Source organism: Notechis scutatus, chromosome 1 (genome assembly GCF_049901735.1).
Source record: "Notechis scutatus isolate UNSWTSFEM ecotype Mainland chromosome 1, rNotScu1.2, whole genome shotgun sequence".
Taxonomy (NCBI): domain Eukaryota; kingdom Metazoa; phylum Chordata; class Lepidosauria; order Squamata; family Elapidae; genus Notechis; species Notechis scutatus.
Window position 1 is genome coordinate 329,816,921 of NC_142009.1, and position 25,249 is coordinate 329,842,169.

The 25,249-nt window shown below is 40.8% G+C and overlaps 1 protein-coding gene across 4 annotated transcripts in view; it reads right to left on the bottom strand.

Annotated features, from left to right (window-relative positions):
- Window positions 1-706: 706 nt before the first annotated feature.
- UPF1 (UPF1 RNA helicase and ATPase) overlaps window positions 707-25,249 on the bottom strand; it is a 35,470-nt gene continuing 10,927 nt past the window's right edge. The window contains exons 5-24 of one of the 4 annotated variants that reach the window (XM_026687626.2): window positions 25,017-25,197; window positions 24,280-24,441; window positions 22,744-22,828; window positions 22,516-22,614; window positions 21,655-21,763; window positions 21,399-21,558; window positions 21,178-21,296; window positions 20,338-20,502; window positions 19,854-19,968; window positions 18,411-18,554; window positions 16,987-17,200; window positions 16,470-16,587; window positions 15,307-15,463; window positions 14,623-14,765; window positions 13,207-13,381; window positions 8,494-8,575; window positions 7,586-7,747; window positions 5,434-5,651; window positions 4,497-4,616; window positions 707-3,171 (exon numbers count right to left, since the gene is read on the bottom strand). In XM_026687626.2, coding sequence (XP_026543411.1) covers window positions 4,500-4,616; window positions 5,434-5,651; window positions 7,586-7,747; window positions 8,494-8,575; window positions 13,207-13,381; window positions 14,623-14,765; window positions 15,307-15,463; window positions 16,470-16,587; window positions 16,987-17,200; window positions 18,411-18,554; window positions 19,854-19,968; window positions 20,338-20,502; window positions 21,178-21,296; window positions 21,399-21,558; window positions 21,655-21,763; window positions 22,516-22,614; window positions 22,744-22,828; window positions 24,280-24,441; window positions 25,017-25,197 — 2,725 coding nt within the window. In that variant the 3' untranslated portion in view covers window positions 707-3,171; window positions 4,497-4,499. Of the gene's footprint in view, window positions 3,172-4,496; window positions 4,617-5,433; window positions 5,652-7,570; window positions 7,748-8,493; window positions 8,576-13,206; window positions 13,382-14,622; window positions 14,766-15,306; window positions 15,464-16,469; window positions 16,588-16,986; window positions 17,201-18,410; window positions 18,555-19,853; window positions 19,969-20,337; window positions 20,503-21,177; window positions 21,297-21,398; window positions 21,559-21,654; window positions 21,773-22,515; window positions 22,615-22,743; window positions 22,829-24,279; window positions 24,442-25,016; window positions 25,198-25,249 lie in introns of all 4 variants that reach the window. The other 3 variants (XM_026687625.2, XM_087951553.1, XM_087951537.1) reach the window with 3 other exon arrangements.

Genomic DNA, 25,249 nt, shown 5'->3' on the forward strand with positions numbered 1-25,249 from the left:
TGCTATTGCTATTGGCCAACCAGTTGCTCTTGTGCAGTTGATAAGACAAAGATTTTTCGATGTGGGGCACATCCTTAGTATTTTATATTTGCAAATATATTACTTCTGCAAACAATGCTGATGCTGCCATCCAGGGCTTGTTCTGCATGCATTCTTTAAAGCTAGCAGCCACCATAATCTGATAATATGAAAATTCTGAAATATCAATGATAGGTGTGGAGTGCCACTTAGGAATGCAGAGATACATGTTTTTTTTTGGATTCCAAATCTTCACCTTTTACTAAATACATCTTGGAGACAGGACTGGATTTTAAAATTGCGATATGAGACATGGCATATGCTGTAGTTGTCCCTAGTTGACAAAAAAAAAAAAAATCAGGTGTGGCCAATGACTCCAGTAAAAAACAATTATTCCTGTATATACATTTGATGCAGATTAAAGAAGTGCAAGTTTCCAGTACAATACTGTATAAAAATATTTTATAAGAGAAATTTAGACATTTGCTCCCAAGCACTGGTTGCAGGAATATAGCATGCTCTTGTTAAATCTTTCTTAAGAGGGTAATCGGCAAAAGCCAATACAATTTTAAAAATATAAGATGAATGTGTGTGTGTGTAATATTGAACAGTTCTGACTGAAAGGCTCCTTGTAGGTTTGTTGCTATACATCTTAACAACTAAACATCAGAATTTTGAGTCCCAGGCACAGAATGCAAGCGTTTTTTATTAATTTGATGAGAAACAGATTTTAAAACAAACAGACAGAAAAAAAATAATCAGCACCGCGCTAGCACTGATGGGGTTTTGCAGTGAAACTCAGCGTTTTATAACCGCTACAAAAGTGGGAGGGGGGGGATCAACACGAAGAGGCAAGCATTGCTACCTAAGTGAAATGTGAGGAAGGAAAGGGAAGGAGGTTAGGAAGACAGTGGGAGGAAGAGGGAGCTACATTTACTTCTTAGTGGATTGAATTGCACAAAGAAGTTTAGCATTTAGTCCAGCTCAAAAATCTACAGCCACACAGCGAAGGGGATGGTAGAAGAAAAAAAAATTAACAAGCAGTTCTCCAACAATCGGAATAAAGATTCCACATTTCAGGCAGGAAGGTGGCCTGTCTCCCTTTCCCATACACATGGTAGAAGTCTAAACTCTGGAGACGTTTTCAATTCATTAAGAACAATCACAGATTTTCAATTCATGTGTCCCCCTCTTCCAAAACCTGCAATATAAAGCAAGGCCCAGTAATGCTAAAACGGGCAACAGAAGCCAGACAGGCTTTCTTGTGAAGGGGTTTGTGGGTTTTTTGTGGGTTTTTTTTGAAGGGCAGGGCAGTAGGGCAAAAGTGGGAATGAACATTACTAATGTCCAAGTTTTTTTTTTTTAAAGTAGGAGGTTCTAAAGTTCATTCATGTAAAGCTAGGGGGGAATTCCTCAACATATACAAAAAGTTAAAATGGACGTTTAAAGCCCTTTGATTGGAAAAGAAAGCTAAATTATTATTTTTTAAAATAGCACAACTGGGCAGTTGGTCAAAATGTCTCGGATAAAGGAACTCCACCTTTGGTGGTAAGAAAAATCAAACTAATCATAGGCTAACAGGCCAGCGTTCTCAATATTTTTAATGCAGGTATGCATGCTTTCTGCTGTGAGCCAAGGTGACTTTTTCTTGGGTTTTTCTTTCTTTCTTTCATAAATTGTCCTTTTCCAGTTGGGATTTGAAAGGATAAATCAAAGGAGCTTGACTGAGGGCCGTGCACCTTCACATGGTCTCCAGCTTTGTTGAAACTTCTGATGCTCATTCCACAGCTGAACGTCAAGAAAAAAAAGGACCCTCCGTGCCAAAGATAAGATTTTTGCCCCAGAATGGCCACCCCTTAAAATATCTACCTGCTCTTCCTCCCCAGACAAACTATCTCAATGTATCATCAGAGAAGCTTTACTTCAAAACCAATATAATCCCCTGTTTCCACTAGTTTTCCCAATGTCGGCAGCAACTAATAAAAAAGCAGGTCAGTCCCAGCAGCGTTCTTCTTTCTCAGGGGCCAAAAAGGGCACAAGATACTCCCTCTCCCTTTTGTAAAGCAGATACCTTAAACCAACAGCCCAGAGAAGAGCCCAGGCAGGAACCAAATTAAAACTGACAACACCGTTTCTGATTTCTCCACTGCACTGGCAGGAGGCAATCGGCTTCCTTGAAAGATGCGCCTCTCCCCCAAGAAGAAGAGTTTGATTGACTGAAATCACACAGAAGAGATTGGTTAAACGTACAGTTATAGATATATATATATATGTATGTATCTTTTATGGTTGGTTTTTCTTTTCTTAAGCATCTCAAAACAAGGATTTTCCTTCCAGGTCCACTACTAAATTTCAGAGACAAACTTCTAAAAAAATATCCAGTGCTTCTTTGAAAGAATTCCTTTTTTTAAAATAAAACAAAGAACCACCCCATCTTGCCATTCGGACTGTGGGTGAAGCCGCACGAGGCTCAAAGCCAGATCTTGGACAGCAAAACCCACACATCTCAGAGTCGAGTACCAGTCACAGCTGGCTTCCCCACAAGCTTCCGGACGTTTTCTCTTGGATGGTGTGCTTGTTCCTAAAAAGTCCAACAAGGTCTTCCTTCCTCCCTTCCTTCCTTCTTTCCTTCTCTTGAAAACAAAAAAAAAAAAAAAATGGAGAGATTGGTACATGAACAACTCTGAGATGGGTGTTTTCCTCTCCCCACCTGTTCTAACTGTGAAACTCTGCTTGCAATATGAACGGAATGAAATGATTCTTCTAAGACCCTTCCTCTCTTTCTCAGTGGGTGTGTTGGTGGCAGGGGAGGGAACAGGGAACTTCGCTGACCACTCAGTTCTTCCAGGGCGAGTTAGTTCTCCCTCCCAGTGAGGTGCCAGTTGGTCCTCCGGTGCTTCTCTTCCCATCTCCGGTCAGTCTCCTTGCCTCAGTGAGCTAGCAGTGGGCTCTCTTCTTTCTCTTTCGCTCTCTCGCTCTTCTTTCTCCTCTCCGTTGGTTTCTCTCTCTTTATCCCTCTCTCTCCTGTTGCTCTCACAGAGTCGCTTCAGTTTTAGCAGTGGAAAACAGGTATCCATTTTATTTTATTTTTATTACCCTGAATAAATTGCTGTTGAACTAAGCTCCACATAAGCTTAGCTCTTCTCCTTCAACCTAAAGAAAAGAGAAGAATGTCATTAACATCACAAGGTCTGGATTAAATTTCTGAAAACTTTCCTCATCAAAAATAGTTCAATGAATGGGCCTAGCCAATCCATAACAATGTATTATCACTGCCATAACACTGCCCAGAGCCATAAGGGGCTGGGACAGCCTATAAATGTTATAAATGAAGGAGTAAAACTACCGTTAAATCTTTAAGAAGACAATGCCACCACTTCCAAAGTAGCACTTTCTCATATCCATAGTACTCAGATTTTCTTCAAGAGACCCAAATACGCCCAGAAGTGAATCATAAACTATGCTGTTAGTAGGATGTTTCTTTGTTTGCAAAGGTTGGGAAGAAATGGACACTTTACTTAACAGAAAAACAAACAAACCCAAAATCACAGAAACAATTGATATGTGGGTCTTGCTTATACTTGAACTCAATATGGAGAAACAAACTGCCCCTCTCCCTGACAATTCCCTTCAGGTAGCCTGATCAATAGCCATTCGTAATTGCCCATCTATTAAGGTTTTCAATGTTTCAAAGATGGTCTATTTATTGATTTATGTCAATTTATAAGCTCTCCAACTCCAATGGAATATATGTTGTGGTAGGAAGTTTCACCACCAAATGATGCCTCGTATGAAACGCTTCATTTGATTAGACATAAATTTACCCATTCAATTTCACAGGGGGTTCCCAAATGGAGGCTTAGGAAACAGAGAAAGACATTTTGTTTTGTTTTTTTCACATCTCAAAATTATTACAAAAGCAAGATGTGTTTTTCTCAGCAGAACCTAATCTCGAGGTTGCATTCCATCCGAAGAAAAAAAGGGAAGTGTAATTTTATGTGATTTTGGGACTTTTTCCTGAGTTGGGGACGAAAACTCAAAGCAAATTGGAAACTAATCAAGGAGAGAACCAGCCTAGAACTAAGGAGAAATTTCCTGACAGTTTGAACAATTACGTGTGGGTCCTCTATCACAGGAGATTTTTAAGCACTTGGACAACCATTTGTCTGAAATGGTCTAGGCTAGGGATTTCTGCCTGAACATGGGGGGTTGGATTAGAAGACCTCCAAGGTCCCTTCCACCTCTGTTATTCTCTTATAGCCCTCAGCCTCTTTTTGTCTTCTCTAGTTGAATATTATTAGCACATTCATAGCTACAAATTAAGTTAGCAATCTTAAATAAGAAGCAAAACAATCCAAGAACACCAATTTGAAGACTCCTCCCACGTATGGGAGGCTTGGCTTTTCAGAGCAGCTGAGAAGGCAAGAGATACTGATGAGAGACCATCAAGCTACTTTTTACCCCTTAAACCACCTTACACTCTAATACTGTGACAGCCCCGTCACTCCATGTTGATATGCGCGTTCCCCCTGGTAAGTTGAATCCTGCGACAGGGCCACGTCAATCTGAGATTTAAACTCATCACCAAGGTAACTATCCTGAAAACAAAAATAAATAAATAAATAAAAACCAAAATTTAAAATGAGCTTTTTTTTTCATCCACAAAGATCTACTGAGCCATGAGGTGAGAGATACTGATAAAATTAAGACATATTCAGTTTTCTTTTCCCAAGTCTGGTGCAAGCAACTGTTTTACAGAAACAATGAGGAAACAAGCAACTCAGAAGAGTAGCAGAACAATTCAAGATTAAAACTGTTGATAGATGATTCAAAACTGTTAGCAGATAACTGGAATGATATTTCATATTTCAGGCACCATCACAATGGCTTAGCCCACTTGTGCAGGATAGTAAGTAAATTTCTCAAATGAAAGACTGATCAGAGGAGGTTCTTAAACATGAGACACAAGACAATTTGAGGCAGTCTTCCCAATCCTGTACTCCAGTGATCCCCAACCTTTTTGACGCCGCGGCCCGGTACCGGCATCAGCTGGGCGCCGCCATCTTTTTTTGATGAAAACGTGCTTCCGGTGAGCTTTCTACCCGGAAAAGCTCACCGGAAGCACTTTTTCATGAAAAAAAGATGGCGGCGCCCAGCAAGCCAGCGGCCCGGTAGGAGTTGTTCCGGTGGTTGGGGACCCCTGCTGTACTCTTCAGATGTCAGGCTACAAATAGCATTAATGGGGTAAACAGTCTTAACACATCTTGCATACAACGGGTAGCAAAAGATGTTTGGCCTTTAGAGGAAACCTCTCTTGGATCTTAAAGCAAAAAGATTGGGCCACCACTTAATGTCTCTGTAGAACTTACTCCGAATCACTTCCCCAAGCAGCAACTGAGAAGCAAATGTTGTTACCTGTGACAATTCTGGCTGGGAGAGGCCAGGCTGGCTCATCTGTGAGGGTTGGCTCATGGAGATGTAACCCTGAGTCAAGGGGCCCTGAGAGAAAGGCTGGGAGACCACGTCTTGGCTGGCCTGGCTGTTGGGGAGGTTCGACTGGCTGGCTCCTGGAATCCCAAAACGATTCTTCTGTCGCCCACCACGCCCCGTTTTGCCTTTCAGGTTTCCACGTCCTGCAAGGGCAACCAAAATCTCAATACGGGTAGTCCTCGATTTACTATCACAGTTGAGCCCAACATTTCTGCTGCTAAGTGAGATATTTGCTAAGTGAGTTTTGCCCCATTTTGCGACCTTTCTTGCCATAGATGTTAAGTGAATCACGACAGTTGATAAGTTAGTGACATGGTTGTTCAGTGAATCTGCCTTCCCCTTTGACTTTGCTGGTTAGGTGGTTTGCAAAAAGTTGAATCCCATGACCCCCCCCCGGGACACTGCAACCGTCACAAATGTGAGTCAGTTGCCAAGCGCCTGAATTTTGATCAGGCAACCATGGGGATGCTGCAGTGGTCATTCGTGTGAAAAACAATCATAAGCCACTTTTTTCACTACCGTTGTAACTTCAAATGGTCACTAAACAAAGTGTCGTAAGTCAAGGACTATCTGTACACAAAAAGACAAAACTTTTCTTTGGCAAGACTGGACATCCAAATAGGTAGGTAGTATCTGAGATAGATCACGTTCTATGTGCATGAAATTATTAAACATAATCTGAAGGAAATCTTAATCATGCTACAACAGACCTGGGCACATCTGGCCCTTTGACTGTCCCTGTCCATCCCGCATGGGTTGCTTTTATTTTGAAGGCAACTATTTTTTTAAAAAATTTACACATGTGCGTGTGTGCATGCCCATTGGCTCAGCCCTCTGCAACAGTCCCAGTGTGGGAAAATTAATTGCCCTCCCTGTGCTAGAAATGCCCAACTAAAGATCTATCTTTCCAGCTGAAGAGTTATATACAAAGTGTCAGCCTTCAAGATCTTTCCTACTGCTTTGCATCTTTTGGCTGCCATAAGTAACGGTGGGAGGGGTAATGTCTGGGAAGAGAGCTGGAGGTGTTACATTCTTGTCCTGTATAAATTAGGAGGGGGGGGGAATATAAATTCCTGCTCTTAAGTTTCTATTCCTTGCTTAGCCTTCTTTTCTCTGCGCAACTGCAAATCTTTATCAAAATATGTCAAGGTCAACGGACAGAGGCCTCATCACCACCTGAAGATGCCCACATGACCATATCCAGAACTTTTGATTGGAACAATCTTTTGAATTTTGGGGGGTGGGAACAATTCCATCCCTTTGTATATGTGATCTGCGTGCCTAATTTCTTAGATTCAGAATTTTACCTGAAGCTACCACTTCAAATTTCAGTAAAAGATTTCTTTCCTCTAATCTATGGAGTCTAAGTATTTCTTTCTTGGATTTTGAATGGAGCACAGACTTACACAAAGCTCTTATGCAGAATATGTTGCTGAATGTTAACTTCCCTCCCACACACAGGAGGAGTTGCTTTCCGGTTCTGAAGTAAGCAAGATCAGAACACGTCAGATGCACAGAAATTTAAGAGCCGGCTTAAACAAGGGCTGGCTGATTTGAGCATGATGCAATCTTGGGAGTAAACCTCCTTCACTGACAATTTCATATATATCACACTGTTCTACTACTTCCAGAGGGCATTGGAGTTGTGATGCCCTTCAATGATTTATGGCAGGGGTGTCCAATGTTGGCAACTTTTAAGGCTGGTGGACTTCAAACTCCCAGAATTCTGGGAGTTGAAGTCCACCAGTCTTAAAGCTGACAAGGCTGGACCCCAAACTTTATATGGTCTTTACTTGTCATTCCTTATATTTTTGTTTTGTACTTTTTGTGTATTTGTATACTGCTGAGAATTCAGATTGTGGGGGAATTTTAAAAAATGCAGCCAACTGATCAATACATACATGTGTACTGAAGAAGATGAATGCACACCGATCTAGAGACATGCTATTTAATGACATCTGCCAGAGGCTGCAAATTGCAATCCTTTCTTTCTCCCTCTGCCACAAACACCCCCCACCACACACACATTCACTTGATGGTCACAAAACAAAATAATTTGCACCTGCAAACATCCCACCTGCAGCTGGTCCGTTGGCCTGTCCAAAGTACCCTGGTGGAGGCATAGGAGGCATCACCAAGTTGAATGGGATAGGAATGTTCATGGTGGTGACATGACTGGGCCCAGCACTGATCATCCCAATCTGATCATGGGTTTGGAAATACATGTTGGATGGCCGGCCTGAGAACATGCGGGAAAAGATGTTGAGTAGTTATAAGATAAGATAGCTACTGTAATATATTACCCGAGTGTTTTTCTCCTAGTACAAAATGGGTTAAGGAATTATTTGCCTCCTAACTTTCGGTTTGGAATGGCACATGGAAAATCCATAGCATGTATCCCGCTGAATCTACTGGGCAAAGGTGAGTTGCTCTTGGCAAGCAACCCCACTAAACAAACTAATAAATCAGAACAATTCATAACTACAGAATGCAAGGCAGGCTATGGCTACCGTGTTTCCCCAAAAATAAAACTGCCTGGTCTTTTTTGGGGGGGTGGGGGGGTGGGAAGGGGAAATGTTCACTGACTCACCTCATTTGCGCACATCGCCCCCGGCCTCCTTTTCGCTGTCAAGAGGCCTTCAGAAAAGCCTGGCCAGCTGCAGAAGAAATGGGCCAGCAAGGCAGGTGTCAGGGTGTGTGAGGTCTGACCGCAACTGTCCAAAGGTAAGCAGTAGGGCAGCTCCGCCCCATCCCCACCCTGGCTTAATTTTTACCCGTGCACCCTGGAGTGGGCAGGGTCTTAATTAGGGCTTATTTTTGGGGGTGGGGCTTATATTGGGCACATGTGTAAAAATCAAGCTAGGACTTACTTTTGGGGTAGGTCATATTTCTGGGGAAACACGGTAGTTTAGGAATTTAGCTATTTTGTGCCTAGGAGCCAATATATCACTTATCTGGATTAAAGAAAATCCTAACATCTCTTACCTTGGCTGCTGCGATCATAAACGGATCCAGGGATAATAGCTTCACGGGCATCATACATAGCAGTTGTCATAAACCGGGCTCCCTAAAACAGAAAAATTCAAATATATGAAGAGGACATAAAAACTATTTTTGTTCTGTCACAAACATCTGGAATAGCTACAGAGAGAAGACTAACTTCTTGCCTCTAGACAAGATGGGCGGCATTTAAGTCTAATGAATAAACTTTCTTTACAGGACTCTTGAATTATATAGCTTTCCTCCCAGCTCTGCAAAGGGGTAGAGTTTTGCTAGAAAAGATATCTGGGAGATGCTCCCAAAGCCGCCGCTGCTGCTTTATGCAAGTTGACTCATAATCTGAATCAGCTTAAAGCAGACATTTACTTATTAACCAATTTACTGATTATATGGGTGGAGTGACTAACTTATATAACAGAAATTAAAGGCATTCTCCAAGCCACTGAGTCCAAATTCATCTGTGTGAATATGTGGAGTCTTTGATGCTCTCTGAGCTTGGTTGTTTGCAGATGTTTCATTGCCCAACTGGAAAACAAAACCAGTGGTAATAAGTGGAGGTGTGGGTTTGCTCCCCGTTTATATACAGTAGCTTGTCCTGCCAATGTTGGTGGGGGTGGGGTTTTCTCCTTGGTAGTTCCTTCATTAAGGTACAGTTTTTGCTTGATTGCTTTCCTGGGTATTCGCTGGACAGGATGTACTCAGGTGTTTTTGTTCTGTTCTTAGTGTTCTTATTGTCTCTTTTGAATGACATTTAGATGTGACTTATCTCTATGTGTCTATTGATTTGTCTGAATGCCAACTTTCCTGAATTCCCTAGCATTTTCGCATTTAGATTGGTCTAGGATACTTATAGTTTCCCAGTTGAAATTATGGTTGAATCTGTCCATGTGGAATTTTCATCCTATCTACTGACTGTGCTCTGCTGGTCTTCTGCCTGTCTGTCCTTCTTACACTGTATGTTGAAGATGATCTTCTTGGACTATTGGATCTTTTCATTTACTGAAGATGTTTTTAATGGCTTTTGTTGGTTTGCATGCTATGGTGATGTCATCTGTCTGTAATAGTCTGTTGTTTATTTCTGAGATAATTTTTTTGATATATTGTTGTGTTATCCTTTTCATACTTTGTGTTAGTTATGCTCTACTGGGCTGAGTGATCAAGAAGAAAATAGTACTCTAATCAAGGAACTACTAAAGGAGAAAATTACATCTCCTCAACACTCAAAAATTTAATCTTGAGCTACATATATATTGTTTCTTGTAAAATGTTTTTTGGATAAAATACTATAATTTTAACTCTCTGTTTAAATAATTATGAAAGTTTTCTTTCAAAATTAATGTTTCCCTATGGCGATGATGGCTTTAATTTCCCTGATTTTAAAGTATTCTACTGGGCTAGAATGCCCTAGAACAGTGTTTCTCAATCTTGGTGTCTTTTAAAGATGTCTAGACTTCAACTTCCAGAATTCCTCAGCCAGAATTCTGGGAGTTGAAGTTCATATATCTTAAAGTAGCTAAGGTTGACAAACACTGCCTTAGAATGCAATTCATCCAAGCCTGGAGATTTAAAGTTATTTGAAGAAAATAACTTTTTTTCCCCATCCAATGCTCATTCCTAGTCCTTGATCTCACTTTTCATAATTGCTTGTGGTGGTTGAGGACAGTTAGCAGCCTACCATCTCTCTTGAGCAGTTGGTATATTGTTTTCCTCTTTCCTTTTTTTCAAAAATCTCTTTAGGTTGTCCTTGGCATCTTTTGCCAATCTCAGCAAATTCTGAATTTTAGCTTACTTGAAACAACTTTTGACTTTTCCAGGTAACTTAACAAGCACTCTTGCTGGTAACTTGTCCTTTTATTCTTTGTGCCTTTTTTCTTGTGAGATCTTCACAAAGCTTTTTGCACAGCCACATTTGCACTTTCAGTTGTCCTTCCTTTTTAAAACCTCATTGGAATTATCATTGTCATTGTATAATTATATTCCTTTATAACAGGGTCTCCATCCCAACCTGAGTCTTTTCCTACTTGCTTCATCTGTCATGAAATACTGCGACTATGGGCAGCTTTAATAATCCTTAAAATATATTAAATGGTTACTTTTTCCCACTCTTCCTATTATTTTCATTTCAGCCAAGTCTTCTAATTAAATTAGAATCAATTCCAGATTAGCTTACCCACTTGATCTCTCCTCACTGCTATTCATGTTTGTTTGAAAAATCTGTACTTCACTTTGAAATTGGAGAATACTACCTAGATCTTTTTCTTAGTTTGATGTGTGCAAATCAATATTAACAGACTGGCTTATATTTGCTTCTTGTTGTAGCCCAAATATTCCCTATATTCCTATTTATTGGATTTCTGAGCAAGATTGGTTATTTTAACATACATTTCAATTCTGTCTTTCTACATCAGTAAACTGCATTCTTAACTGCCATATTCCACTTGGCGAATTCAATCTTCCAACTCTCTAATAAGCAATTTCTATTTTTCACTGAGCATTCTTGGTAAGCCTCATTAAAATAATGCTTCTTTCTAACATTCACAAGTTTTATCAGAGTTCCTTATTTCAAGACTTTCATCTTCAAGCCACACCAGTTAGTTTAAAATCTTCTCAGTCAAGTTCACTGTGCTTCAGGCTCATCAGTTTTGATTTGTATGATGTAACCCAACTTCTACCACATGGATTAACAAGGAAGGGATAGCGGTCAGCAGACTTGATAAGCTTTGGAGGTTGCTGTGTCATATGTCTGGATTCTGCTTTTGGCACACAGAAGGTTATGAAACATGCCTATACTTATTTCTAGCACTGGTGAGGTGGTGTAAAAGTAAATACCATCAGTACAGTATTATTGGTGAGCCTTAGGTTGCCTCTTTTGTATGCCCTTGTACAGGTGGTCCTTATTTTACAACAGTTCATTTAGTGACATCACTGAAAAAAGTGACTTATGACCATTTTTCACTTACGACCATTGCAGCATCCCCAGTCACATGATTTACGTTTGGATGTTTGGCAACAGGTTCGTATTTGTCTGATCTTCTGAGAAATCAAGTCAATGGGAGAAGCCAGATTCACTTAACAATCATGTTACTAATTTAGTAACTGCAGTGATTCACTTAACAAATGTGGCAAGAAAAGTCGTAAAATGAGGCAAAACTCATATTTCTCACTTAGCAATATTAATTCTGGAGTCAATTGTGGTCATAAGTCAAGGACTACCTATTATCTTGTAGAACCAGAGCTTCAGGATACATTTTAAAATTTGCATGTTGCTTTGGAGGGATTTTTGCTGAATTTTATGTCTGACTGCTCTCCTGTCACCTGACACTATGGAATAAGTGTGAGTTTTGTTCATTAACTGCGTGGCCTAAAGACACTACTACAAGATAGGTATCATCCTTCACATTTGATCCGGGGCTCAGCGACTTGCAATCCATGGTACTGTTAGCAAAGATAAAGATTGCGTCGTGTTGAGCCTAAACTCTGGTGACTGCATACATTCAGGCTTCTTGAAATGTCCCTTCCTTCTCTTGTGTTTTTTCAGGGTTTGATTGTATTTATTGATTTAGAAAATTTGTATGGCTTCCCACTCACTCAGTGACTGGGCAGTTTGCGAAAAGCAAAACCCAATATGGAACAATAAAAACAATAGCTGTCACCCCTGTTTTTACAACTATATGCTATTATTGGAATGAGGACTGCTTATTCTAATTTTTGGAAGGGGTCAGTGAAATATTGTCACTCTTAATAATCTTATTTAATTTTATTACCACCTTTCCCTTTATTGCCTCTATTTCCCCAGCATACTATCCAACTTTTATAAACAGGTAGCCCTCACTTTCTGACCATTCATTCAGTGACTGTTCAAAATCACAACAGCACTGTAAAAAGATGTATGACCAGTCCTCTAAATTGCGGCTATCACAACTTTCTGTGGTTACAAGATTGTGATTCAGTAGCTTGGCAACTAGAACGTATTTACAACAGCTGCAGCATCCCACAGTCACATGACTGCCATTGGCAACCTTCATAGCTTGCCTCCAACAACCAAAGTCAAAGGTGAAGCCAGTAGGAAGTCACAATTCATGGTCATGTGACATTGTACTTAATGATCACAGGCGATTCTCTAATGACCCACAGTCAGAACTGATGTCATAAGTCATATGACTTTTCATTTTATGGCAAGTTGCTTAGTGACAGAGTTGCCAGTCCCAATAAGTGAGGACTACCTATATTCTTAAGCCTAAAAAAACCTGTCACTTTTACTTGTTTGCTCTCATTTTTACAATCAGAAAAACTACAGGTTGAAATTATTTTTGTGTTAACATTTAACATTATTCCAGATGTTCACCTTCCAGTTTTCTTTCATAATGAGCTTATGTGTTCCTCACTTTCAGTGAAATGGTATCATCCATACCACAGCGGTGTATGGACGCCTACTCTGATTCCAGCTATCATCTTTTTCAACCCTATCTTTCTTATAATAAATGCACTACAAAGGAAAAATACAAAAATAGTATTGTCTTAATCATTTTCTCCAAAGTCGGTTCTTAAAAGCAGTTTATTCTTTATTGGAAGGGGCCTCTAGAATGAAACAGGTAGTCCTCGACTTACGAACACAACTGACCCCAAAATCTCTGTTGCTAAATGAGACTCTTTTTTTGCAGTAATCTCACAAAGAAGATTGCGCTGTGTGGAACTTACTGGATTGATAGTGTTGACCAGTTTTCGAGGCTTGCTGAACTGCATGAGGCTCTCGCGGAGATTGTTCAATGGTCCCTCCACCAGGACCTTTTGCTCCTTGTAGTAGTTCAGAAGGTGATTCCAGAGAGGCTGCTTGGAGAGTGCCTTTGGATTCCCAACAATAATGACCCCATATCTAAAAAGACAACAGGAAAACACTGTGAAGGGTTACTTGCTTACCAACTCATTCATACTTCAAGTTATTTGTTATTAATCTTGTTGCAAGGATGACCCACTCTTGAATATTGCCCGTTGTATTTCCTTTAAGTCAGGTAGGTAATGACTGCAGAGAAACAAATCCCTTTGATATGGAAATATCATATATGGAAAATGCCTTCCTAGTCAATCTCCTTTCAGGGCCTTCTTTGCCTGGGTCTTCCAGAAATATCACCTAAGCTGATTTTAATCTAATGGTGGGATTGTTTCTCCTAGTTTTAGTATTTATTTTGATTTTGTTATTTTTATAGGCCTATCATACTATTTTCTTTTGTATTCAATTTAGATTTATTCAGCACTGTAGCTTTAACACTACAGCTTGTACCTGACTTGCAACCATTCGTTTCATGACCATTCAAAGTTACAATGGAATTTTAAAAAGTGACAAACTTCCAGCATCCCCAATAGTCACATGAATAAAATCTGGACGCTTGACCACGGGCTCCCATTTATGAAGCTGCAGTGTCCCAGGGTTATGCAATCACCTTTTGCAATCTTCCGACAAGCCAAGTCAATGGGGAAACCAAATTCACTTAATAACCATGTGACTAACTTAACAAATGTTTTACAATAACTGTGGCAAGAAAGATCATAAAATGGAGCAAAACTCATTTAACAACTATTTTGTTTAGCAACATAAGTTTGGGGTTCGTTGCTGTTGTACTTTTAAGCAGTTTTTATATTTGTACTTTTAAGCAGTTTTTATATTTGTAATTGTGAAATGTTTGTGTTTTTTTATCTTGTTGTAAGTCACTCAGAGTTGCCTTGAACTGTGAGATGAGTGGCAACTAAATTTGATAAGTAAAAATCACAAGCATGTCTTATAAATTTACCCATAAGCACATGAGAAAACTAAAGAAATACCACACACATCCTTGTCCTCTTATCTTTGATTTTGCATTTGCAATTAACTCTCAGGATTTCTTAACTAAATAATGCATTTCAAATGAATATGAAATGAAGAATACATTTGAAGTTTTAAAAAATTTGGTTGAGCTTTTTAACAGCCATACAAATACAGTTAATAGCTGCCTGAGCCAATGAAAAATATCTTTTCAGATTGGAAAGTTTTTTTTTCTCAATCTGGCTCCATCCAAAATGGGTAATTAAGGGATTCTGAAAGCAGGGATTCTATCTTGGATGATTCTGGAAAGTCCAAACCTTGCTCTTGTGAGAGCCACATTGAGACGCCGGGGGTCATTCAGGAAGCCAATGCCTTGATGTTCGTTGGCTCTAACACAGGAGAGGATAATGAAGTCCTTCTCTCGCCCTTGGAAAGCATCAACACTAGCGATTTCGACTTCCTGTAAAAGGGGGCGGGGGGAGAGAGAAGCGAGAAAGACTTCTCAAAGCAAATTTCTCATTTCCCCACATTTCAGTAATGCTATGTAATACAGGTATTATATATTGCATGAATAAGGAATACCTCTTAAGGATTCTAACTTTGAGATTCAGTATTTCAAAACAGGATGGAATCCCAGAAATAATCTTGTTTCATCCTTGAGGGAGGGGGAAATGAGGGCACCCACTTATTACAAAATGTTTTATTTTAATAAGTAAACCTGAAATGGAGGGGAGGGGCAAGTTTTCTCTCCTGGGATGAAATACAAGCCATCGTCACAACCCTTTCTCCAAAGCAAATAAGAATTACACACTTAAATAGTTATCTTTTCTAGGTGGAAGTTAAACTACATAAAGTTTTTTTTTTGAAGTTCCTAACTATGCCACTTCGATTAAAATATTTGTAAATATAGTACACATGCTTTGAAACAAATGCAAAAACTATCTGGATTTCTGTAAACCCGGGAATACAAAGAATTAAGAAAGAAAAGCATAACTGACTACCTGATAAAGTTTGGTATGCAAAGATCCACTAAACTGCATGTATTGCACCAAGTATGAACGCTGGCCCTCATAGGGTGTGATGATACCAATCTGATCTGGCTTTGCACCAGCCTTCAGTAGCTTTGTGGTTATTTTCTCCACATTGGCTGCCTCTGTTCTGTAAGATAAGGGAGGAGAGGAAAGAAGAGTGAACTCAATTTCTTATCTAAGCTCATATAAAGTTTGTATGTTTATTCAAATAGGCAAAACATTTTCCCAAATATTAAAATGAGGAAGGGACAAGATTTTATTTATTACATTTTCCCTCACTTCAATTACTTTATAAGTAATTCAAGGCAGTGGACATATCTAACATGCTTTCCTATTTTCTCCAGAACAACCATGTGAGGTAAGGTGGCTTTCATGCCTAAAATAGGATTAAAACACACATTCTCCTGATGATTGGCCCAAGGTGCAGAAAAGAGCAAACAAGATGATTAGGAGACTGGAGGCTAAAATGTATGAAGAACGGTTACAGGAATTGGGCATGGCTAGTCTAGTGAAGAGAAGGACCAGGGGAGACAGGATAGCAGAGTTCCAATATTTGAGGGGCTGCCACAAAGAGGAGGGGTCCAGCTATTTTCCAAAGCACCTGTAGGCCAGACAAGGAATAATGGTTGGAAACTGAACAAGGAGAGATTTAACCTGGAAATAAGGAGAAACTTTCTGACAGTGAGAGCAATCAACCAATGGAACAGCTTGCTTTCAGAAGTTGTGGGAGCTTCATCACTGGAAGCTTTCAAGAAGAGATTGGACTGCCATCTTTCAGAAATGGTGTAGGATCTCCTGCTTAGGCAGCGGGTTGGACTAGATGACCTACAAGGTGCTTTCCAACTCTGTCAATCTGCAAAAGGTCACCCAGCCAGCATTCATGGTTAAGGCAGAACTCAAGAGTCTCCTGACCTTTAGTCCAGTACTTAACCTGGTCTAGCACCTTAATCATGAGACCAAACTGGCTCTCACCGTTAATAATGTTAATCTTTATCTGACTTAATCACATTCTCCTATTTTTGAATAAACGGACTCTATTAACTAACAGGAGAGATGCCTTGCCTGGCCTACCAAGTAATCAACTGAACCTCTCCCTTCTTTCTCAGATATAGGTTGCCATTGATCTTTTTTACCTGTTCAAATAAGAAGTGCCAGAACTTGCAATTTCTTCTTGCCCCTGGGTCACGTAGAAAAACATGGGCTTGTCTGGCTGAGGCCATTGGAAGTCAAACCCCTTCTTCACACGGTCTGCTGCAGGAAAGATGGGACTCATTCATCAGTATAAAGGTCTTCAGTGAATCCTATTTCATTTGATTAAAATGGAGGTTTTCAATCTCAAAGAAGCACCTCAGCAGCATCAACCCCCTCCCCCTAATCAACTGTATCCCAAAGTCAATACCAGTATTTCTCAACCGTGGGGATTTTAAGAAGGATGAACTGCAACTCCCAGCATTCCCCAGCCAGCATAGCTGGCTAGGAAATCCTGGGAGCTGAAGCCCATCCCTCTTAAAAGTTCCCACGGTTGAGAAATGCAGGTTAATACAATTGACAGAGATGCTTCTTGGATACTAAAACCTGCCAATACTCATAAATTCCCTGTAATCTAAACCCCCTCTGCACACAAATTTAAAAAAAACAACACCTGTTTACCTGCAGTGACACCATTCTGGAGTGATCCTTCATAAAAGATGTTGGAAGGAAAAGCACTCAGGGCTGGGTGCATGCGGTACTGAACTTGCAGGCGAATGGGCCGAATGCCCAGCACCACCAGTCGCTCAAAGAGGGATTGCGACAGACCTGCTTTAGCTGCCTTCTTGCACATTACGACAGGGCCGAGCTGGCAATGATCGCCCACAAGGATCAACTGAGAAAACAAGAGATCTGATCAATGCACGCACACCCCTGCCATCTGCAGAAAACCTAGGTACTGCATATCAGGTGCCAATCGAGAGGCAAGGACTGAAAGCCACTTTGAATGGTCCGTGTTTCCAAGCAGTAGCTAGGAAAGGGAGGAGAGTTTCTTGTCATCTGCCTTCGATTTGCAAGTGGTCCTCGACTCACGTCCACAACTGAGACCAGAAGTTCCACTGCTAAGCAAGGTGGCTGTCACAGCCGATTTTATGGCATTTCTGTTACAGTATTAAGCAAATCACTGCAGGTGTTAAGTGAACCATTCAGCTATTTCAGCAAAATCTGGCTTCTCCCCCATCAACTTGGTTTGTTGGAAGGCAGCTGGGAAGGCCGCAAATGAGGTCACATGACAATGGGAAACTGGAATTCTCATTTGCCAAATTTCAATCATATGATCCCAGGGATGACTGCAACACTTGTAAGTGCAAGGACCGGAAATGTCACTTTTTTTCCCATGCTGTTGTAATTTTGGACAGTCACTAAATGAATTAAGTCGAGGACAATCTGTAATTCTGCCTCAGCCATTGAATGGGTGGCATTCACTTATGCCTGTTTAACCTCTTGATATAAAGGTCGAGTCACATTATTGCAGAGATAACATATAAATTTAATAAATACAATTTAAAAAATAAAGCTATTTATTGTTCTTCTCCACAATCATCTGAGTTCTACCATAGCCTTATTTCTTATTTGTTTTTTTTTCCTCCCCTCTCCAACCAGCTTCATACTTTTTTCCAGACTTCATCAATTACCTCATCCTGGATTCCCCTTTCAAGCCTTCTAAGAACACCAAATTTTAATTTAGACAGAAATTTTAAAACACAACAATTTAGTATTTGCATGTGGGCAATTGTGCAATGTGCCTTCTTATCTAAAATCTCCATTTCAAACAATCTGAATTCTCTTCCTGAAGCTTCAATGTAGGTCATTTAAAAAAAAAAAACACCACACACATAACCAACCTGCTCATACAAACTATCTTCAAAAAGAAAAAGAAAAAACTAAAAATAAAAAATGGAATAGCTAAATGTTTATTTACTTTTTATTCTTATATCAAAGTTCTTAACTGCCCATCTCCCTCATAGACGGGCTCTGGGTGGTATACAATTTAATCAATATAATAAAACTTTAAAAACTGAATAATTTAAGCAGCCCCAGCTTACCTGTTTTGCCCCAAGAACAACAGGCACCATGCACTCTGGCTCAGTGGCCTGTGTGCTTTCATCAATCAAAATGGAACGAAACTGCATTTTAGCAAGCCTTGGGTCGCCGGCTCCGACACATGTGCAGCAAATGACATCTGCATTCTAAGGGGGATAAAACAGCAGAGTTTCAGGATTGTTGATCACATGGCATACTGCTCCTGCTCCCCTGACTCTCTATACTAAGCTATGATGTGGCTTCCTTGCATTGCATGCTGTACCCACCAGGAATTTCATTACCGGAAGAGAGTTTGGAGATACCGTGTTTCTCACAAAATAAGGCTGGGCCTTATTTTTTTTTTGAGCCCCGAAAAAACGGCTAGGCCGTCTTTTCGGGGGTGACTTAATTTCCCCCCCTTGCATCCTCATCTAGAGCGCCCTGCGGGCAGCCTCGCCACCAGCCGCTCCTAACGGGTGATCATGGCGAAGCGCAGAGAGCTCCCTACTCCCACCAAACACCTTTGCTGCAGACCCAAGACCTTTGGCACCCGCCGCTGTTGCTTTCCCTTCTGCCCATTCCGCCGCCACATTTGGAGCTGCCGCTTCCATGTTTGGAGTGCCGCCGCCATTTGGAGCACCGCCATTTGGAGCACCACCGCCATGTTTGGAGCTGCTGCTTCCGTGTTTCGAGCTGCCGCCGTGTTTGGAGTGGCGGTGGCACTCCAAATGGCGGTGGTGCTCCAAATGGCGGCGGCACTCCAAACATGGAAGCGGCAGCTCCAAACACGGAAGCGGCAGCTCCAAATGCGGACATGGCAACTCCAAACAGCGGCAGTGCTCCAAACAGCGGTGGGGTTCCAAACGCGGAAGCGGCAGCTCCAAATGCGGAAGCAGCAGCTCCAAACAGCAGCAGTGCTCCAAACAGCGGCAGCGCTCCAAATATGGAAGCGGCAGCTCCAAATGCGGAAGCGGCAGCTCCAAACAGCAGCAGTGCTCCAAACAGTGGCAGCTCCAAACGTGGCGGCGGCATGGGCAGAAGGGAAATCAACAGTGGCGGGCACTGAAGGTCTTGGGTCTGCCACAAAGGTGCTTGGCAGGAGTAGGGAGCTCTCCGCGCTCTGCCATGATCGCCCATTAGGAGCAGCTGGTGGCGAGGAATTGCTGCCCGCGGGGCGCTCCTAACGGCAAGTCCCCCCGCCCTTCCCCCTTATTTTGCATATTTTAAAATAGGCCTAAATTTGGGGGGAGGGGCTTAATTTGATTTTATGCCAATAAAGCATGCTGGGCCTTCCTATTGGTGGAAGCCGAATTGTTGGAGAAACACAGTAGGATCACTCTTCTGTTTTTGCTGCATTGAAGATGAACAAGGACACAGCTCACCTACCTGCACCAGAGCAATCTTGAGCACAGAGTATCAGCCCTGTGAGAGACCAGGACAGCAGCTAAGTACAAGGAAATAATTACCATTAGCAATTCCCGCTCAGCTGTTCGTTTAAGTGCTCGGTAGCGTTTCTCATCAGCGGATGACAGTTCCCCAGTCTCATCTTTCAGTTGCTGCAGTTTCTGGAGCTCTGGCATGCTGAGAAACAAAATATGCACTACTTAGAATGTTATAAGTGCAGGAAATGTTACAACTATCCTTGTTTCATCACGTTGCATCCTGCTTTTAAGGTATCACAATTCAAAGGCAACAAGAACAAACACTGAGGGCATTAGCGACAACAGGAAACAAGGCAGTATTGCACAAAAAATAAAGTTAAACTTCTGTCTCAAAGTTAATCTGCAGACACAAAGAAATTCATTCCTTTTAATAAACTCAACCCTAGAGCAAAGAACTCTTAGCATAATGCCTAAAGCTTAAGGGTTGTGGAAAATATGAAATTATGATCCATCAGAATGAATGCAAGAATAAAAAATATCGGCAAGACCATTTCCAGTCACGTCTTACCTATCCATATTCCTGATCTGGTTATGCAGTGCTAAGAAAGAGACAGGTGAATCAATGGCCTCGCGGCTCTTTGCACACAGGCGCACCACCTTCAGCCCCGTCTGATGTATTTTTTCTGTCAGCTGGTCCACAGCAATGTTACTTGGGGCACAAACCAGCACAGGCCTTTGAAAATAGCATGAAACTCTGATTAGATGAAAAACTGAGACCAAACAATTCCATCCAACCAAAACCTCCTCCCTTTTTTATTTGGGATAGCTCTTGCCAAACTATAAATTTAATGCAAACAAAGGGCTAACAGAGATTACAAAAACAGATCTGCCAATATCAGATTTTAATCCTGCCTTTATTACTTTATAAATAATTCAAGGCAGCAAAAGTACATAATATTTCTTCCTCCTTCTATTTTCCCCACAACAACTACCCTATTAGGTGGGCTGAGAGGGGGGGGGGAGAGAGTTGGCCCAGTCACCCAGCCTCATGCCTAAAATGGGACCAGAAGTCACAATTTCCTGATTTGTAGGCCAGCCCCTTAACCACTACAGCAAACTGGCTCTTATTAAGGATAGCACAAGCGTCCACAATGAAGATTAACAGGTTTATGGTTGAGCAAAAAAAGGCCCATCTCTGACCTCTTAACAGTTGCTAGAATCTGGACAGAAGCATTTAGATTTTTGAAAATTTTGATGGAGTGTCAGAGACGGCAGCTGCATGGTCAAAGGTCCCATCTCCTTTTACGAGTGTCACATCCACATTCCAAAGCACAGACCTTTAATCATAGATTACAGTAAATCTATTTTGCCCTCTGGGTTCTGAGCTAGTGTGTCCTTTCTCTCTTACCCATTTCCTTGCCTTGCCAGGTGATACACAATTGTGGCTGATGTCACAGTCTTGCCTGTGCCAGGGGGCCCCTGGATAAGACTCAAGGGACGCTGCAAAACAGTCTTCACTGCATACACCTGACAGTAGAAGTAAAGAAGACTGTGAAGTCAAGCAGGTTATAAACCCAACACCTAAAACTCTCATTCCAATTCTTGGGTTTTCTGTGGAACAGGACAAACCTGAGAATGGTTGAGGTCCGGAAGTCCTTGTGCTGTGAAGCGCTTTGGCAACTGACATTTAATTATAACATCTTCCACCTCATGACCCAGAAGTTTGTGATAGATGTAACCAGAAACTGATGTTTCATCCACAGCAAATGTTTTTAGGGCACTCTGCATTCTGAAAAAGAGAGGCACAAGTGTGCACTTTGGCACTTTCTCACCCTCCCCCCAAAAGCAAAATCAAGAGCTGCCCCCTAAATAAAACTGCACCAACCTATCAAAGGATGTTGATTTCCATACAAAATCTACTTGGAAATTGTGAGTCACTTCCACAGGAGCACCAACACTACTTCTCAACTCAATTGCAATTTCATCACCGTAATCTACAAAAGCTTGTTAAGCAGTAATTTCAGAAAAATCTAAGGCACTACGTGCCTTCCTATTGCTACACATACCGTTTCTCCAACAATATGGCCTCCCTCAATAGGAAGTCCCAGCATGTTTTATAGGCATGAAGTGAAATTAAGCCCCTCCCCCAAATTAAGGCCTATATTAAAACATGCGAAATGGGGGGAATGGTGGGGGGGCTTGCCGTTAGGAAGTACTTTTGTTGCACACCCGGATATGGCGCTGCCTGCGTTGACCCTGATACGAAGTGCCCCACCAACGCCGAGGTCAACATCCAAGCCATCACCGCCTGCCCGAAGATGCAAGGGGGGAATTAAGTCACCCCTGAAAAGACGGCCTAGCCATTTTTTCGGGGCTCAAAAAAAAATAAGACCCGGCCTTATTATATGAGAAACACGGTAGACTGATGCATAACTTTACAGAACCATATTTTATTTATTTACCTGAAGGCTCATAGTGTACTACTAGAATTCACTATCACTATTAATGGCCTGGAAAGATAACCAGGCAGAGAATTATAAGTAAGTTGAATGTTAACAGAGGCAAAACCAAAGTTACTTTAGCATTGTTTAATTTTCTGCATGACCACCAAGAATTTTAAGGCAGTTCAGGAAAAAAGATACTTGTCATTCATAATTCTAGTACAAAAATCTGGCAGCAAATCCATTTGCCAGGTAGTACATTCTCATTCTGCATCTTCCTCTATTTGTGAAATTAAAAAGGATACTGTCAGGAACTTTAATGACATGGCCAATTCCTTTCCACAGTGGTGCCAAATCCCCTTTGTATCTGAGGCAGATCTCATCCCCTTGCATCAAACGCATATCTGAGGAGATAGTAAATAACTTTGAATATTTTTTGAAGATAGCACTGTATATGGTATCATTTGCCCACTGACTTTTATTAACCAAATCCACTTTTTAAAACTTGTTGATATTGCTAATTCCAGTCTGACCTGAATCAGTCTTTGGCAGGGTGAAGTAGGCAATCCTTTTCTTGTTCAAACCAAGATCCCATCTCACAGTAATGTTGTCTTGAGTCTAAAATAAAGACAATTCTTTATTTTTTGATTCTTTAACTAGAATCAAAGCTGATCTGGACTTTTATCTCCTATTTTATTCCAGTGGATGAATCACTTATATAAACTTCTTTGATTACTTTTTTAGAAATGTGCTCGATTCAATGCTTGCTAGAAGATTTCAAATGCATCAGTAATAACAATATTAAGGGGACCAATTAATCTGATTAATTCAGTGGAGCTGCTTCTCATTCATAGACAACTGAAGTTCTTTTCCTATTCACCATCTAGTTGTCTTCTCACTTGATTATTTGCAAACGTACAGAATCCACATGCAGCTTTAGAACTATCAGACTGCCCACTTCTAATCTATTAATAACCCACCTTTTTTGTCAGATTATATTTGCTGCAATGCCTGTTGCTTTCTACTGAAGAACAATACATGTTTATAGCAGATCACTCTGTCTGTATCCACAGACTTCAAGATAGAACAGAATACAAATTAAATAATTCGGAAAAATTTCTTTAAGGAATACAAAAAAACTCTGTCAACAAAGCACTTATTGAAAGCAGCTCAACCATAACAAATACAATCTGTAGAAAATATAACACTGAAGCTATCAATAGAGGCCCATATATTCATAATACTGAAATGAACATGTAACCATTTACACTGCCTAGTGCAAGCAGATAAGATTGCATCACAGAAGTTGATGTTTCCATCTATAAAGATAGAAGCTTAATCTACTTGTCTTATAGTCAAAGCTATGGTTTTCTCAGCAGTAATGTATGGCTGTGAGAGTTGGATCATAAGGAAGGCTGAGCACCAAAGAATTGAGACTTTCAAATTGTGGTCCTGGAGAAGACTCTTGAGAGACCCTTGGACTGCAAGATCAGATCAGTCAATCTTAAAGGAAATCAACCCTGAGTGTCCTTTGGAAGAACAGATCCTGAAGCTGAAATACTTTGGCCACTTCTCTTCCTGGAGGCTCTTCACTGGAAAAGGCTCTGATGTTGGGAAAGATTGAAGGCAAAAGGAGAAAGGGACGGCAGAGGACGAGATGGTTAGTGCCATTCATGTAATGAACATAAATTTGGGCAAACTGGAAGAGAGGACAAGGGAAACTGGCATTCTATAATCTATGGGTCATGAAGAGTTGGACGTAACTTAGCAACTGAACAAGTCTTCTGCTTAAAAATTATATCAGAGAAACACAGTAAGTACCAACCATCAACTCCAGGACTCAATGAATTATGGAACTAGTTCAAAGTAGGAAGTATGTGCAGCTTCCACCATTCCTTAGTAGAGAAAATGCTTCTAAGTATTTATATCAACTATATTTCAAATGCCTTCCAAACGTATGAATTATACAATCTTTCAAACGTTTACTCTCACTTAACCCCCTCTCCCCAAGCATACTGTTTAGTGTCACCAAACTATTTCAAGGGGCTGCTTCCTTTTATCCATTTTACCTGAGATTCCTTCAATTTCTTATCATAGTCTGCCTCAAGCTTGACCAGAGGACCAAAGATGTTCTGGTACTGATAAGCGTCTTCATATCTAAGGAGGACATGCTGTGGCTCTTCATCAACCCCAGGCTTTTCCAGGTCCTCCAAAGTGGCAGATGGGTTCTCCTGCAATCACAGACAAAAGGAGGACACTAAACCCAACTTCTTCAGCTGGTTTATGGGAATCCTTCCAAAATGAGGCAACTAAATACTAGGAATATCATATCACATACTTTAAGTCACAAACCAATGAAATGCAAAGCATGTCCATTTAAATTACTAAATGTAAGGATATTGCAAATAATAACAGGCCATATCTGCCTTTGACCGAAATCACCCAGAAATCCTAATTATATACATGGCAAAGAATATTGTTGTACAGATTGTGCAAATTCCACTCAATTTGCAGAATTCATCTTTTGCTGATTAGGATGAAGGCATGAATCTAGACAAAGCTTCAAACCCCCAACAACTGGTTTTCTTATTTAACCACCTTGCTGGTTTTAATATTCAAAACTTTAACAGCATCTTCACAGTCCAGAAATTCAATTTAGAAAGAAACCAAGGATACTCTGGAAGCTGAACTCTGAACCCAATGTTATTTATGTCTGTCTGTACCCAAATATATTTGCTTATGTCTGAGATAACATCTTCTAGCTCCCCTTTTCTCTCCATGGACAACCTGAATCTTTCAAACACACCTTCCAGAGTTCTTCTAGTTTGTTAATTTGCTGAGCTGTGATCTGCCGGGCCCTCAGTTGTTCTTGTTCTGAAGGAATTTTGACTAGCCAGGAAAGGAAGCAGCGATCCTGAATCAAAGGCTGCCACTGTGAGCTGTCCCAATTGATGTCCTTTAAGCTGCTCTGGCTGGCACAAGGCTGCCTGCACAATCAGGATATGAGAGAAATATATTAGACTAATACAAAAAGTATTA